At 33.0% G+C, this 15,906-nt stretch overlaps 1 protein-coding gene and 2 pseudogenes across 1 annotated transcript; 1 reads left to right on the top strand and 2 right to left on the bottom strand.

Moving 5' to 3' along the window:
* The first annotated feature begins 5,400 nt into the window (after nucleotides 1-5,400).
* On the top strand, nucleotides 5,401-10,467 carry LOC106364588 (PH, RCC1 and FYVE domains-containing protein 1). The gene is made up of 9 exons (XM_022703675.2): nucleotides 5,401-6,200; nucleotides 6,415-6,501; nucleotides 6,579-6,668; nucleotides 6,735-6,821; nucleotides 6,909-7,007; nucleotides 7,187-9,211; nucleotides 9,281-9,427; nucleotides 9,504-9,916; nucleotides 9,988-10,467. Exons 1-9 carry the CDS (start codon nucleotides 6,153-6,155, stop codon nucleotides 10,229-10,231), a joined length of 3,240 nt encoding a protein of 1,079 aa, XP_022559396.2. The 5' UTR covers nucleotides 5,401-6,152; the 3' UTR covers nucleotides 10,232-10,467.
* A 676-nt stretch (nucleotides 10,468-11,143) lies between these two features.
* LOC106378591 lies at nucleotides 11,144-14,091 on the bottom strand (annotated as a pseudogene).
* Nucleotides 14,091-15,668, bottom strand: LOC106378583 (annotated as a pseudogene).
* Nucleotides 15,669-15,906: the final 238 nt, after the last annotated feature.

Raw genomic sequence — 15,906 nt, 5'->3', positions numbered from 1 at the left:
AGATGGGGATGGCAAAGAACTTTGAGATGAGCGACTTGGGCAAGCTCACATATTACCTCGGAATTGAAGTGGCACAGAATTCAGATGGGATCACCTTGCGACAAGAAAGATATGCGATGAAGATACTTGCAGAGACAGGCATGAAGGACTGTAATGCAGTGCACATACCGATGGATTCTAACTTGAAGCTATCTAAAGCAGAGGAAGAGAGAAGTGTTGATGAGAAAGAGTACAGGAGAAATATAGGGTGCTTGAGATACTTGCTGCACACTCGACCAGATCTTTCTTATGCTGTTGGTGTTCTTAGTCGGTATATGCAGTCTCCTAAGGTATCACACGAGGCGGCTTTGAAGGTGATCCTACGTTACTTGCAAGGAACGCGTTCTTTTGGTTTGAGCTTCAAGCGATCTAAAGATGGAAGAGTTGAAGGATATAGCGACAGTAGCCATAATGTGGATGAAGATGATGGCCGGAGTACATCAGGACATGTATTCTATTATGCAGAATGTCCCATTACTTGGAGCTCTCATAAGCAGGAGACAGTGGCCTTATCGTCTTGTGAAGCTGAGTTCATGGCAGCGACAGATGCAGCTAAACAGGCTATCTGGCTTCAAGAGCTATTGGGGGAGATACAAGGAACAGAGTGTGAAAGGGTCTCGATCATGATAGACAACAAGTCAGCTATAGCATTGTCAAGGAACCCTGTGTTTCACGGCCGCAGCAAACATATTCACCGACGTTACCATTTTATCCGTGAGTGTGTGGACAATGAGTTGATTGAAGTGCATCATATAGCCGGGACCAAGCAAAGGGCTGATATACTAACTAAAGCCTTGGGAAAATTGAAGTTCAAAGAAATGAGGGAGCTCATAGGAGTAGAAGATGTGTTGAAAGATGATTTCAAGCTTAAGGGGGAGAATGTTGGATCAGCTTGAAATACTTAGAGATAATTCCTACCGAGATATGGATTAGGGAAAATAGGAAAGTCCTGATATTTAGGAGTTATCTAAATATCATATGAGTTGTGAGTTTAGGACTTTAATCTCTTATATATATGGAGGTATCAACTTGTGATACAACGTGAGTTTTGGTGTGCTTTAGTTTTGAGTGATTTTCTAAGGCTTTGAGATTGATTAATAAGAGAGCAAATTCTTATTAAAGTGTGTTCTGTGTCTTGCTTAATCGAAACTACACTCTCGATGTAAATAATAAGAAGGAAAAGTCTTTAATTTAGTGGTACATGTTATTGGCCACGTAGAAATATGTAGAGAACTTTGATAAAATTCAAAAATACATATCACCGGTAGGACCAATTTAAATAAATCTGATACTTTCTTTGCATACACTGACCCAGTGTGCATGCTGAATGTATCATTAAACATTAAAAACAAACTAGATTTTGATCCGTGCAACCGCACGGATGTTTGTTTTCACTTTTCTATACATAAATTATTGTTTTAGAACATAAGTGGTATATATTTTTAATGTTAATCATATACTTAAATATTTATATAATTATTTCAAATACAATAATTTTATAATTTACATGTTATAATTAATTAATTGTTTAAACCTTATGTATTTGCCGCTTCTTATTATATATTTATCTTATTGTATTTGCATTTAGTTATTAAGCAAATTAATAAATTCATGAGAAAATATATTTAAAAAATATTTTGTATTTAATTTATGCTAAATTCTGACCCGTATTTCAAAACTGAATTTCTTTTTACCAATATTTTTATGCTTATTCATTTTAGATAATTTATTATTGTATATATAAAAGTGTAAGATATGTTAATTTTTAGACATGTATTATATAGTTTGTTAATTTTAAGTCTTTCTATCATCATATTATATTTTAAATAAATAGTTTATATTTATGAAAATAAAATTTATAAATTTATCAATTGAATATAATTTTATCATATTTATTTTAGTATAATAATTATATTTTAACATGATCATGACTATAAAAGTAGATAAAATAGGATATAATTTATTTATTTTCATTTCTAAATGATAACTTAAAATACATTAAGTTATTGTTTAAATATTACACAGATTTATTAGAATTTTTAAAATATAATATATAAATATATATTATATTTAAAATGAAAATATATTATGATTAAAGTAGTTACAAAGATTTTATATTATTAACTTTAAAGAAATACATGTTAATTTTTATACATGTATTATATAGTTTGATAATGTTAAGCCATCTTACCAACATATTAGATTTTATTTTTGAACATAAATATTTTATAATTACGAAAATAAAATATATAAATATATAAATTTCTTACAATTTTATTATATTTAGCTCAATATAATAATTTTAATTTAATATGATTGATTATGATTATATAATAACTAAAATATTATAGATTTTTTTATTTTTCATTTTATATAACTGAATATATTAATGCATAATAATATTTTAAACTAATTTCGAAATTAGTAAAAATATTTAAATATAATTTTAAAAATGAAGATCTTGTAAAAATCTTCTTAAACAGATTTGTTAGAATTTTAAAATAAATATATTTATATTTAAAATAAAAAGATATCAAAAGATACTATGATTGAAATATTTTAAAAATTATATTTATTATTAGTCTGAATTAAAATATAGTATGAATTTCTATGAATAGGTCCATTAGGTCCATTTTTAAAAAAATCACACATGAATCAAGGTTGTGACTTCTGTTTTAATATATAAGATTAGCGTCATATCAAAAAATAAAATAGTATTATGTTAAATAGACGTTGAATAAAATTTACATTGCGTCAAGAATAACTAATTCTAATTTAGTTGATAATCTTCCTTTTGCAATGATATTTTTTAAAGGTCCAACATTCACAATTTCACCAGAATATTTAAAGCACAAAACATTAGAATGAACTGGTGAATCAATAGATCATAAATATGACAAATCAATAAAAACACAAAATGATACAGAAAATTCACCGACTAAAACTCTCTTTTCATATTGACATCCCAATAATTCCATAAATTCCTTTAAATAATTATTTGTCAACTCTTTTTGAAAACCATAGATATAATTTTGGTTGTTCTATAGAAATTTATTTTAAAAGGCAGAGGATTCGTTCAATATTTTGTGGTATCATCACCACAAGGTGAAATTACTCAGAATAAAAGAGCCCCCTTGAGATAACTTATATCGGGAATTATCAAAATAACATTTATCAACACAAGCATGAATCCTAGTTCCATGTAATTAAATTGCAAAATAAGTGAGTAACACAAAATCATATAATTAGCGTGAATCAATAATGAAAGAAACTGACTATGTTTACACGCTATCAACCAACACCTATTCGATTGAAACAGTATTTGAATTTTTTTATGATTCTAAAGTTTCAACACCTTTACTTTAATTTTGTAGCAATCTTTAGCCGACTCAATATCTCTAATATGAACAAGTGAAGCGGGCTTCCTTTTCAAACAAACATTATTTGAACGTGTTTGTATTATTTAAAGATGAAGTTTTGTGTTTTTTGTCCATCAAACATATGATGATAATATATACGATCATAGTATAGAGGCGGCAAATTATTATAATACAATATTAAGATGGATAAATCGGTATTACAGTTCTATGCATTAGCATTTACATAGTATTATAATTATAATACGATATAGACTAAGATAAATATCACTTACACATTATCTATACTATTATTAAACTATAAACTATAAAAAGATAGGTTATGTTCCACATTTAGTAAAAAAAAATATGATTTAATAATATCCAGTAAAATATATGATTTTAAAAAATAATAATAAGAATTAGTCCTAACTCGTCAATGTTACAAAATTAAAAAAATAAATATGTATCTAATTAAAAAAGTTTGAATAGTTATATTATTTAAATTAATAAATTATTGACTCAGATAAAAACTAATAAACTAACTAAAATCATAGGTTACATGACAAATAAATAAATAAAAATAATTATATATCAAATTAAAAAGTTTGATATACTTATATTATTTAAATTAATAAATTAATGACTCTGTTAAAAACTAATAGTAAATTATTAACTCAACTAAAACCTAATAACCTAAAATTGTGGAGAAGATGACAAATCAACAAAACCACTTCTTAAATAATAGTATAGATAACATTATATATATATATATATGTATATATATTGTTTTGAAAATCAAATAGAAAAATTAAATTAAAGTTTGATCGATTTCAAAATTACAAAAATTAATACAACGATAATATTTTTAAAATCTCATGCATATATATTTTTTATAAAATAAATAAAATGTAACAATTAATTAATATTTTTTTAGTTATTAATATATTTTAAAGTATCCTGTAATATATATGTATAAAAATAGTTATATTATTACTATAAAATAATATGTTTTATTTTAGTTAGACTTTTGATTTTAGGTATAAAACTCGATTAGTACATTTACATATTTTGTGGGTATATTGAATGACCTATTCTTTCAAATTGAAGTGTAGTTATTTTATTCTTTTTTTTATAACATCAGTTATTTTTATTTTTATTAAGCCAAATTAGACTGGTTTTGTTTAACGCATTAGTTCAGTTTTTATCTTAGACTAGGTTAAGACCCTCGCCTTGCACGGAATGAACATTATATATATAAATTATTTTATATATTATATTTTTTTACATATTTTGAAATAATAAATATATATTCAATAATTAAAAAGTCAGTAACATTACATAAAATAAATTGGTGCACACATATAAATAAATTTTATCACTCCAAAAAGTAATTTTTTCTCCTTGATAGGATATATAATTAAATTAAAATGATATTAAAATATATAATTTTTAATATTAATGTCTATTAAATGATGTTTTCTATTCATATGTTTTTGATCCATTTTATCTTTTATATCAAAAAAATTTAAATTACGGATTCATTATGGGATTAACAGTTTTATTAATTTTATTCTTTAAAAAATTAAGTTATCAATGATTGTTCAAAGCTTTTATCAAAAAAAGCTGATAACATATACATAAAAATCTAATTTTTATTATATGGTTAATGTTGTTTTTTAATTTATTTTAATAGATTAAAATTAAAAAAAATATGATTGAAGATATACTAATTTTTTAACAAATCTTTATTATTCAAAATCATTAATTGTCATATATACTTTAACCACATTTGGAAATTCCGTAACTTTTATTTAAAGAAATAATAAAGTACAAGAATAATGAATTTATGGCTAGTTTAATAAAAAATTTATTATATATTTAGATTGATTGACCTATTTTTCTAAAAATTCTAAAAATCATTTTAGTGATGACACGTGGCTACAAAAAATGTTGTAATGCTTCTCAATGAATGGATATTGATATGTACAATAAATAAAATATTTTGTAAACTCTAAGTAGTGCATCAATGGAATTTCTGATTATCATGTTGACTGATTTTAGGGTTTACTTAGCAAGGATCAATTTACATCTGTCACTAGACAATCCAAATTATACTTACCGTTTTAAGTATATGATGCATCGACAAATTACAAACTACTACATTCTATGATGTTAATTCTTTTCGCTTGGAGCATAATTTTTTTACTTAAATCAAATTGTGAGTATGATTTTCTATTTATATTTCAATATAACATACAATTTGCAATGTCATTATGTTTATTTGATATTGCAAAAGTACTTATTAATTGACTTGGTCTAATCTCTTACAGTTAAAAGAGAAAATTCTTTCTCACAGACAACATCACGTAACATTAACAACCCTTGATTAAAATGCCTATTTTAAGGCTGTTAAATCATTTAAATTTAAAAGAACAAAGAAACGTGGTAAGAGAGAAGGGAAGAGCGCCAAAGTCTGAGGCTAATTTTATGGTAGCTTCAAACATTCCTAAAATGCCGATAATGCCTCAAAATCCATATGACGTTTCTGATATCATTATTTGAGACTCAAATTGCTCAAATATATTTTCATGCGTGGATACGTTTTAATAGGTCTAAAGAGAATTGGATGAGAGTTGAAACGGATCAAGCTGAGAAAGGAAGCAACGGCAGATGCATCTATGAAGACAGGTGAATTACACCACTTGATACTTCTTGAGTTTATCCGGCGTTCTTCTTTCGGGTTTCTCAGATGGAATGGCAGATCCTGCTAGTTATGTCTATCACGAACGTGACATTGACCAAGTTTGTTTCTCTTCTTTTTATTTTTTTCTCTTATAATCCTCAGAAAGATACTGTTATATCGAAGACATTGTTGAATTATTAAAAAAAAAAAAAAAGACATAGTTGAATTATCTTTTGGAATCATGCAATTATCATTTTCTTGACTTTCTTGAATAAAATTTGGAATAACAAGATTGTGCGTAAACCTAACATGAAGTATGCAATATTTTTGTAGGCACTTATCATTTTGAAAAAGGGAACACAGTTAGTCAAGTACAGTCGAAAAGGGAAACCTAAGTTTCGTGCATTCAGGCTTTCTCCGGTACTCTACTTCAAATAAATAAAATACATGCAATGTTTTAAACAGGACTACGCTAACTATAACAATGTTGATGATAGGATGAAAAAACGTTGATTTGGTTTTCGCATGGAGAAGAAAAAGGCTTAAAGTTATCAGAAGTTTCTCGAATCGTCCCAGGGCAAAGAACTGTGCGTTTAAACCTAATTATCGTATAAAGCAATGTCATGTGTGGATTAACAACTTCTTATGAACAGGCTGTTTTCAAGAGATTTTTACGCCCAGAGAAAGATCACTTATCATTTTCACTTCTATATAATAACAAAGAAAGGTCACTTGATTTGGTTAGTAAAAGATATCACTTTAGCTCTCTTCAACTTAGGTTATAACACTGAAACTCAAATAAGCAAAACCATTTTTATTTTGGGCAGATTTGTAAAGACAAAGCTGAGACAGAGGTTTGGTTTGCTGCCCTTAAGTATATAATTGAAAGAAGTCGTAATAGACGTGCAAGAAGTGAGATCCCTGAGGTATGCATGTTCTTTTAATTTTCTCCTTTTTTTATATATAGTCGTAGACTAACGTTTTCCCTCAAGTTCTGACCAAACCTATTTGAAGTCCTAAGCCATTACTTCCTTTGTCTATGTTCTGCACATGGTTTATACTTACAATTGAAGTTTAATATGAATTAATTCTTTTGTTTCTTCAGATACATGATAGTGACAACTTCTCCACTGGTCGTCAATCAATAGACATTGTCTCAAACAATATTCCACGAGGTAGAACATCAATCGATCTAGGATATGAACGTGGAAACATGTTAAGACCAAGTACTGATGGTTTTCGGATTAGTGTCTCAAGCACACCAAGTTGTTCAAGTGGAGGTTCTGGTCCGGATGATATAGAATCATTAGGTGACGTTTACGTTTGGGGTGAAGTTTGGAGCGAAGGGATACTACCAGATGGGACTGTTAGCAAAGAAACGGTGAAAACAGATGTGTTAACTCCAAGACCCTTGGAATCCAACGTTGTTCTTGATGTTCACCAGATTGTTTGCGGTGTAAGGCACGTTGCGCTTGTGACAAGACAAGGAGAAGTCTTTACTTGGGGAGAAGAAGCTGGAGGTAGGCTTGGACATGGTATTCAAGTCGACATTTGTCGTCCCAAACTCGTTGAGTTTCTTGCTTTAACCAACATAGACTTTGTTGCTTGTGGAGAGTATCACACTTGTGTTGTATCCACCTCTGGGGACTTGTTTTCGTGGGGAGATGGAATCCACAATGTGGGTCTTTTAGGGCATGGTAGTGATATTAGCCATTGGATACCAAAAAGAGTCTCTGGTCCATTAGAAGGTCTTCAGGTACTCTCTGTTGCTTGTGGCACATGGCATTCTGCTTTAGCAACTGCAAATGGGAAGCTATTCACTTTTGGTGATGGTGCGTTTGGTGTTTTGGGACATGGAGACAGAGAAAGCGTTTCCAACCCTAAGGAAGTACAATCGTTAAATGGTTTGAAAACTGTGAAAGTTGCTTGTAGCGTTTGGCATACCGCGGCGATTGTTGAGGTTATGGGCCAGACCGGTACCAGTATGTCATCTAGGAAGTTGTTTACTTGGGGTGATGGGGATAAAAACAGATTAGGGCATGGGAACAAAGAGACTTACTTGCTACCCACGTGTGTCTCTTCACTTATTGATTACAACTTTCATCAAATTGCTTGTGGGCATACATTTACCGTGGCACTCACAACCTCAGGACATGTTTTCACTATGGGCGGGAGTTCACATGGTCAACTCGGTAACTCAATATCTGATGGTAAAGTACCTTGTTTGGTGCAAGACCGATTAGTGGGAGAATTTGTGGAAGAAATCGCTTGTGGAGATCACCATGTTGCGGTTTTGACATCTAGAAGTGAAGTTTTTACATGGGGGAAAGGTGCTAATGGAAGATTAGGACACGGTGATACAGAAGATAGAAGAACACCAACATTAGTTGAAGCCTTGAAAGACCGGCATGTGAAGAGCTTATCTTGCGGCTCAAACTTCACATCTAGTATATGTATACATAAATGGGTCTCCGGAGCAGATCAGTCAATCTGCTCCGGATGTCGCCAAGCATTTGGATTCACACGTAAGAGACACAACTGCTACAACTGTGGCTTAGTCCATTGTCATGCTTGTAGTTCAAAGAAAGCTTTGAAAGCAGCATTGGCTCCAACTCCAGGGAAGCCACATCGAGTATGCGATGCTTGTTACAACAAACTTAAAGCAGCCGAGACTGGTTATATCACTAATGCAAACAGGAACAATGTTGCAACTCCTGGACGGTCGTCAATAGATGGTTCGGTAAGAATAGATAGAGAAACAACAAGGTCATCTAAAATTCTCTTGTCCGGAAATACAAAATCAGTCAAGACATCAAGGCCTGGATTTAGACCTAATTCTTCTAATGTCCGTGACTCACAAGTTCCATCTCTCCAACAACTTAAAGACATTGCATTCCCAAGTCTACTAAAACCTATTGCTCCTGCTGCTGTTCCACAGCGTCTACTAGTGGGACCAATGTCATCGCCTCCACCTACAAGATCCTCATCGCCTTTACCTGGAAGATCTTCATCGCCATACGCAAGAAGATCTAGCCCTCCACGCACTTCTGGATTTTCGAGGAGCGTTATTGATAGTTTGAAGAAGACTAATGAAGTTATGAACCAAGAAATGACGAAGCTGCAGAGTCAGGTATCTTTATTCTTGTCAGTGACAAATAGTATAATAATGAATCTAACTCATCATTTCTTCAACTTTTAGGTTAAGAACTTGAAAGAGAAATGCAATAATCAAATAACAGAGGTCCATAAATTTCAAGAAGCAGCTAAAGAAGCTTTCGAATTAGCTGCAAAGCAATCTTCTAAGCATAAAGCAGCTACAGAAGCCCTAAAGTCGGTTGCAGAACAGGTTTGCTCCAATTTTTCAATGCAAAGATTTTTTTTTTTTTTTGGCAACATACCATATAATATTTTTCTATAATTAGTTAAAAGGATTGAAGGATAAACTACCACCTGAAGTATCAGAGAGTGAAGCTTTTGAGTCCATTAACTCTCAAGCTGAAGCTTATCTAAATAAAAACGAAGTGTCTGAAACATCTATACTTACAACTTCGATACTTGATCAACAAGAAACATCTCCTTCCGGAAATACACAAGATCAAAAGGTTGATGAACAAGTATCATCAAACACACAAGATCAAAAGGTTGATGAACAAGTATCATCGAACTCAAGTATATCCGAAACGTCAAATTCATCAAAGCCAGTACCAACAGAATCTTCATCATCATCATCAAGAACAGGGGGAAAGGAAAGTAAAGAACAGTTTGAACCTGGCGTTTATGTGACTTTTGTGGTAGACATGAATGGTAACAAGATTTTTCGACGAGTTAGATTCAGGTAACTTACATGAACACGATTGTTTTATGTATGGAGTTATAAACCATGCCTGATAAGTATTTGTTTTGTAGTAAAAAGAGATTTGATGAGCATCAAGCAGAAGAGTGGTGGACTAAAAACAAAGATAGGTTGCTTAAGTGGTATAGTCCAAATTCATCATCATCATCACCAAAACCAACGGCCTCCGATTCACCTATTGCTCCTCCACCACCATCGGAATCACCGTTGGATCCGTCAGTCCCTGAAAAGAGCAATGACGAAGAACCAGAAGTCCCTGAGAAGAGCAATGATGAAGAACCAGATTCTGAAATCTAGCCATGTATACGTTATGATTGTTATTCTTAAGAATCTGACGTGTTTTCTTAAAAGGTCTGAACATTGTTGATACGTATTGTACTGCGTTATTCGAATATATGAATAGTTTTGGAATATATGATGTAATACTTAAGATTATGTAGTTTGTAAAACTTCCTTATCTCTTTTTACATTAGTTTTTTGTTGTATTTTAAATGCCGCAAGGCGTTCTAAGGCGAGACGGTTCGAGCCATGCGCCATGGTGCACAAAGGCGCTCGCCTTGATGATCAAAGTGGGAAGCCGTTTATCCAACCTTGTTCCCTTCTCTTCTAACAGCTTCTCCTGTTTCAAATTCATTCAAACAACAACAACAAAGCTTGTAGACCACTTGGAGATGCTATTAGTTATGTCTTGTTATGTCTTGTATTTGAGAAGAAAACACTTTAGGTAAGGAATGATTGATTCACATACAAGACACGAATCTTAAATGCAAGCCTTATTATTTGAAGATAGTTAAAGTTGCAATAGAACTCAGAGGCGTGATTAAAAACTCAGAAACAAAATTATTCAAAGCCAAAACCCAAAACAAAGTTTCAAATATAGAAAACCAAAATAAATAACTTCAAAACAATACCTAAAAATCATCTTTGTAAGCACTATCATTCTTAACTTCATCATCAAAGTCAACATCCTCATACCCAAGGTCATCTTCATCTAAATCCTCTTCCAACGCATCCTACTCATCAACCAATGTCATAACGGTTTGAGATGGTCCGTAACGTTTTTTTTTCTGATTTGAGCTAGCAACACCTTTTCCTTTATCTGTTTTAGATGTACTTGTACCAGTTGCTCCTCTAGTAGAATAGTTGGGTTCTTCAGCACTCACAACATTTCGTGGCAAATCATCATCTTCCCACACCAGATCGTCATTATCAGATGAATCTCCATCCATTCTTCCAATCAACCACTCATTGCTTTCATCAATTTCATCCAAAATAATAGGATCTGTGGTGACACTGTCACTTCTGGTGCTTTGGCGTTTTAGAGCTCAGTTGTACTTCACAAAAACCATGTTGTTCAGCCGATGTTGTGCTATTCGATTTCTCAAGCTGTTACAAATCAAGTTCAGAACTTATAAGTAAAACGAAATCACCTAAAATTATATAAAATAAAGGTGATTAAAAAGACTTAAAATTTGGAAAACACTCCAATTTCTTTCACACCCAGTAGCACTACAAGTCAGACTAAGAATCTTAACAGCGAAGTTTCTGAGATTTGGAGCAGAAGATCCATAACAAGATCACCATTCAGATATTAAAATAAAAATATTGTTAGTATTTATTTAAATGATCAATTATCTAAAAGTAATTCAAGTTTGTTTTACCTGGTGCTTTGATATCTCATTGCCTACTGGCCATGCCATGGCCGAAGATACCAGTAGAGTTCTTGAATGCATGTAATTCTGCCATTATCTTGTCTTGAGTCTATGTATCTGGAACCAACCTATTAATGCAACACATAAAAAATTATCGTCTGAAAATTGTGTACCAAACTATTAATGAAAAACAATAACACAATTTAAAAGACCGACCTAGTAATGCAATTTTACAAGCCCCCTTCCACTTCTTCGCAACGTACATCATCGTGATATTTGTAATGAATTGAAGGGTTTAGGAAATACCCAGCAGCATGCAAAGGATGGTGAAGCTGACACTCCCACCTTTTGTCAGTGATCTCAAAGGCTTTTTCGTATTTCTCTTTATTCCACTTAAAATCCTTTGTGATTGTCTCTTTTGCCATGTCTATGGCTGCATAAATGTATCCCATAGCTGGTTTTTTTCTCTCCATCAACCATCCTAAGTACTTTGACAAGAGGAGTCATGAGCTTTAGAGCATGTCGAATATTCCTCCAAAAGCTCGCTTGCATACGATATTGTCTAACTTTTTTTGCTCCAGCTTCTTTGGGCCATTTAGACTCACTCCATTCAGCAGAATTGACTATATCCCTTAAAGGCTTCTGTTGTTTGAGAAACTGATTCATGGTTATGCAAGAAGTAGCAAACCTTGTTATATTTGGTATGTGCAGATTCCTTTGCTTGGTAAATTTCCTCATCATGTTCACAAGAGAGACATGGCTGTAGATATATCCATTCATGAACATGCATTTTTCATGGCATTCTTCAATATTGGGATTTCTTCAATGTCCTCCAACATTAGATAAATGTAATGTGCAGCATATGGAGTCCAGTAGAATTGAGGTCTTTTTGCTAAATTGAAGCAATTTTCCTAAATTTTAAATGTAAAGTGTTAAAACAAAGAAATAAAAACATTGAATATAAAATATTGGTTCGGATCATACATATCAGATTTTATGTAGCTCTTTGCATTGTCTGTGATAACTTGAACTACATAAGCTTCTCCAATCTCCTCAACCATCTCATATAGCATCTTAAACAACAATGTCGCATCTTTCACCACTTCTGAGACATCTTTCAACTTCATGAAAACAGAACCTTTAGGGGAATTAACAAGGAAGTTGACAATGTCTTTCTTAGCCACTGAATCATGCCAACCATCAGACATAAGTGAACAACCTTTACTAGCCCACTTGTTCTTGTTCTCCTCAATATGGACAAAGTGTTCTGCACTTCTTTAGTAAACAGTGGAACTCTTAATTCATACATGGTTGGTGATTTTAATCATACTCCATATTCCCTAACTAACTTAATCATCTCGCCAAAACTAGGACAGTTGACTGCATTGAACACAAGACCAGCATCCAAAACCCACCTAGTGATACTTCCACATACCGTTTCCTTTAAATCTTTGTCACAAGCTCCAAGAACACTCTTTCTATCTTTCCTTGCTTGCAAAAATATCAGGCGGAGGAGTAGTCACATACATGTCCAATGGACCTCTAACTCTCCTCTTCTTAGTATGGACAAACCATCGCGGCTGACTTTCCTTCTCGCCGTCTTCATCATACTCGTCAAGACCTTCTTCTTCTACTTGGAGAACCATGTTACGAGCCGCTATCTTGTCATCCTTCCTCTTCTTGTGTCTGTTTAACTCCTCTCTCACATGTGGTGGACATACTTTATAAACTTTGGCATTCTTATGGTACCCTCTTAAGTGTTGCTTGAGACGTGAAATCCCACCATGAAAGTCCTTCATACAGAAGATACACTTCCAAGAGTTAGAATTGTTATTCAACATGGTTCCATATTTTCTTCCTGGATCACTTCCAGGACGTGTAGCCTCAGACATTGAAACTCTGATCAAAGGAAAAACATAACAAAGTAATTACTATTTGAGTACTGTTAATAGTATTGACCGTTGGTTATAAACTTATAATATAAACGTAAAGAGCATGAGACAAAAACTATAATATACACGTAAAGAGCATGAGACAAAAACAAGACTGATGATACACGAGTACACTCAATTCAAAAGCCCGTAAGTATATTAGTAAGACGTCAATTATTCAAAGCTCGACTGTGATCAAAGCAAAGACATAATTAAGAGAAAAAAGAGAAAAAATGATATAAAAAGAAAGTACAGACAGTCATAGACTAACCACGTGTTGTTAACTCCGACCAAGCAACCACAGTGCGTTCTAATCTGTGACAAAGCAACACAATAATTTATAATAAGAAGAAGCATATACGGGATTAGAAAGAGTAGAGAGTACTCTAACCTTAAGCAAAAAACCTTGAAATTTATGTTTTTGTTAAGTTATGTAACTTGTCTTTTATAAAGAGGAAGCTAGGGTTTTCATAGGTATTTAGACGTTTACGATTCCGAATCTCCTAAGTATTTTAGACGTCTAAGATTGGTTATTAATTAAGGTAGTAGGGTTTCATACCTGGTTTAGTCCATGGGGCGCGCCTTACGGACCACCATACCCTAGCCTAGGAGGTGCATGGCGGGGATAGGACTGTGGCCTTAGTGTGCCTTGCGCCTTGGTGCAAAAGGCGCCACGTAAAACACAGGTTTTTGGATTAATGAGTATGCAATATCACAATGGGACATGACATGAAGTGATTATAGTATCCTGTGTAATGCAAACCAATATTTAAAGAGAGACCGTTCAGTTTTATGATATTCTTTCATTCAACATCCTCAAACTCAAAGATAAAAGTAAAATATTTGGGAGAACTCTATAATAAGATTCAAAATCAACACAAAGAAAATAGATTTTGTGACACCAAACTCCATACAAAGACCTTAGTGAATAGATGATCCCGAGTTATATAGAGCCTTATGCTCACTATCAAGTTATGTTGTCTTGGCCTAAGGTTTTCATTATCCATTGACTGTAACTTTGTAAACTCTGCCCATGCAAATCATAGAATCACTCTAGCAATAACACATACGCAAGGAAGATATATTGATCATATTTAAATAATTAAAACAAGAAAAAAGACCATTACAAATCACATGCTTTGCTCTTCCCTTTTGCGTCTCCCAAGAAGTGTACATTTTTCTTATTTGAGCCAAACTTGGAACATAATTCAGAAGATGTGGGTAAGAAGATGGTCTGATTGTAGAACTTCGATCAAGAGGATCCACTTGCATGTCTTTATTTCCTCCTACAACGTGTAATATTTTGTTGTGGTACATTACAGCTTTGTTCTCCTCGTCAGCCAATAAACTAAACCTATTCTTATTTATCCCACTTTTGGCCTTCACTGTTAGGACCTTGCTCCATGACATGACCGATCGAGGACTAGTGTTTCACCCATACATGTAAAGTATCTTCATTGTAAAAACTGCCTAACAGACAAAGCTGCTCATCTTTAAATACAGATAAAGCTGATATATTAAATGGAAAAGGCTGAGGCAGAGATAGATTATGAAATCTCTTGGCTGAAAAATCAAAACTGAGTAAGAAATTACTGTGTGGACTCTGTGCTTGAGTAGCAAACCAATAAGCATTTTCCCTTCACAGAGATGCCACGACTATATTGTGATAAAAACCAATCACTACACCAAGTACTCTCCAAGAATTAGTGGTTAAGTCATATGATCTCGTACTCATTTTTGATTGGTAATATCACTTGAAGATCCATTCTCAATATTTTGTACTGCTTGCGGGAGAACTTGTTATCGTAACCGAGAGCATAGTAGTCGTCCCATTTGTAGATGTCTCTAGGTCAAGCCCACTTGGTTTCCCCTGACCATGGATTCCGAACCACGAGTTTTGTTATCCTTTATGGTGCATAGCAATAAGCCTTCACAGTGAACAACGTTATATATAGCGAATGGTGAAGCATTAAGGTTGAAATGATATGCTACCTTAACAGATGGAGAAACATCGTTGTGCTGCAGTCCATGGAGATTGATCCTTACTAAGAATACCTTATAATCAATCAACATGATACTCAGAGGCTCCTCCTTTTGTGTACAAGCTGAGTGTTTCCTAGCAAATCTCCAAGATTTTAATAGAGCGTGCGATTGTTTTCAAGCTGATCAAAACCATGACAGAGATTTAGCAGGAACCCTATAGAGAATCTCCTCTGTCAAATCCCCTGGAAAGTTTTCCCACTCCAGAGAGGCTGTCATTAAATAAATTTAGCAAGCTAGGCCAAGCAACGTACGAGCTGAGAAAGACCCAACCCTAATTATATCCTCTCAGAGACCTAATTCCTTTTGTTTCTTGACACAAAAATACACACGCATCAAAAAACAAATG

The sequence above is a fragment of the Brassica napus genome, chromosome A1 (genome assembly GCF_020379485.1).
Source record: "Brassica napus cultivar Da-Ae chromosome A1, Da-Ae, whole genome shotgun sequence".
Lineage (NCBI taxonomy): Eukaryota > Viridiplantae > Streptophyta > Magnoliopsida > Brassicales > Brassicaceae > Brassica > Brassica napus.
This window is presented reverse-complemented; position numbering and strand designations above follow the sequence as displayed.

Coding starts and splice junctions, on each gene's coding strand:
- LOC106364588 (XM_022703675.2), top strand. CDS start 6,153: ATGGCAGATCCTGCTAGTTATGTCTATCACGAACGTGACATTGACCAA. Junction 9,212..9,280: donor TGACGAAGCTGCAGAGTCAG/GTATCTTTATTC, acceptor TTCAACTTTTAG/GTTAAGAACTTGAAAGAGAA. Junction 9,428..9,503: donor TAAAGTCGGTTGCAGAACAG/GTTTGCTCCAAT, acceptor TTCTATAATTAG/TTAAAAGGATTGAAGGATAA.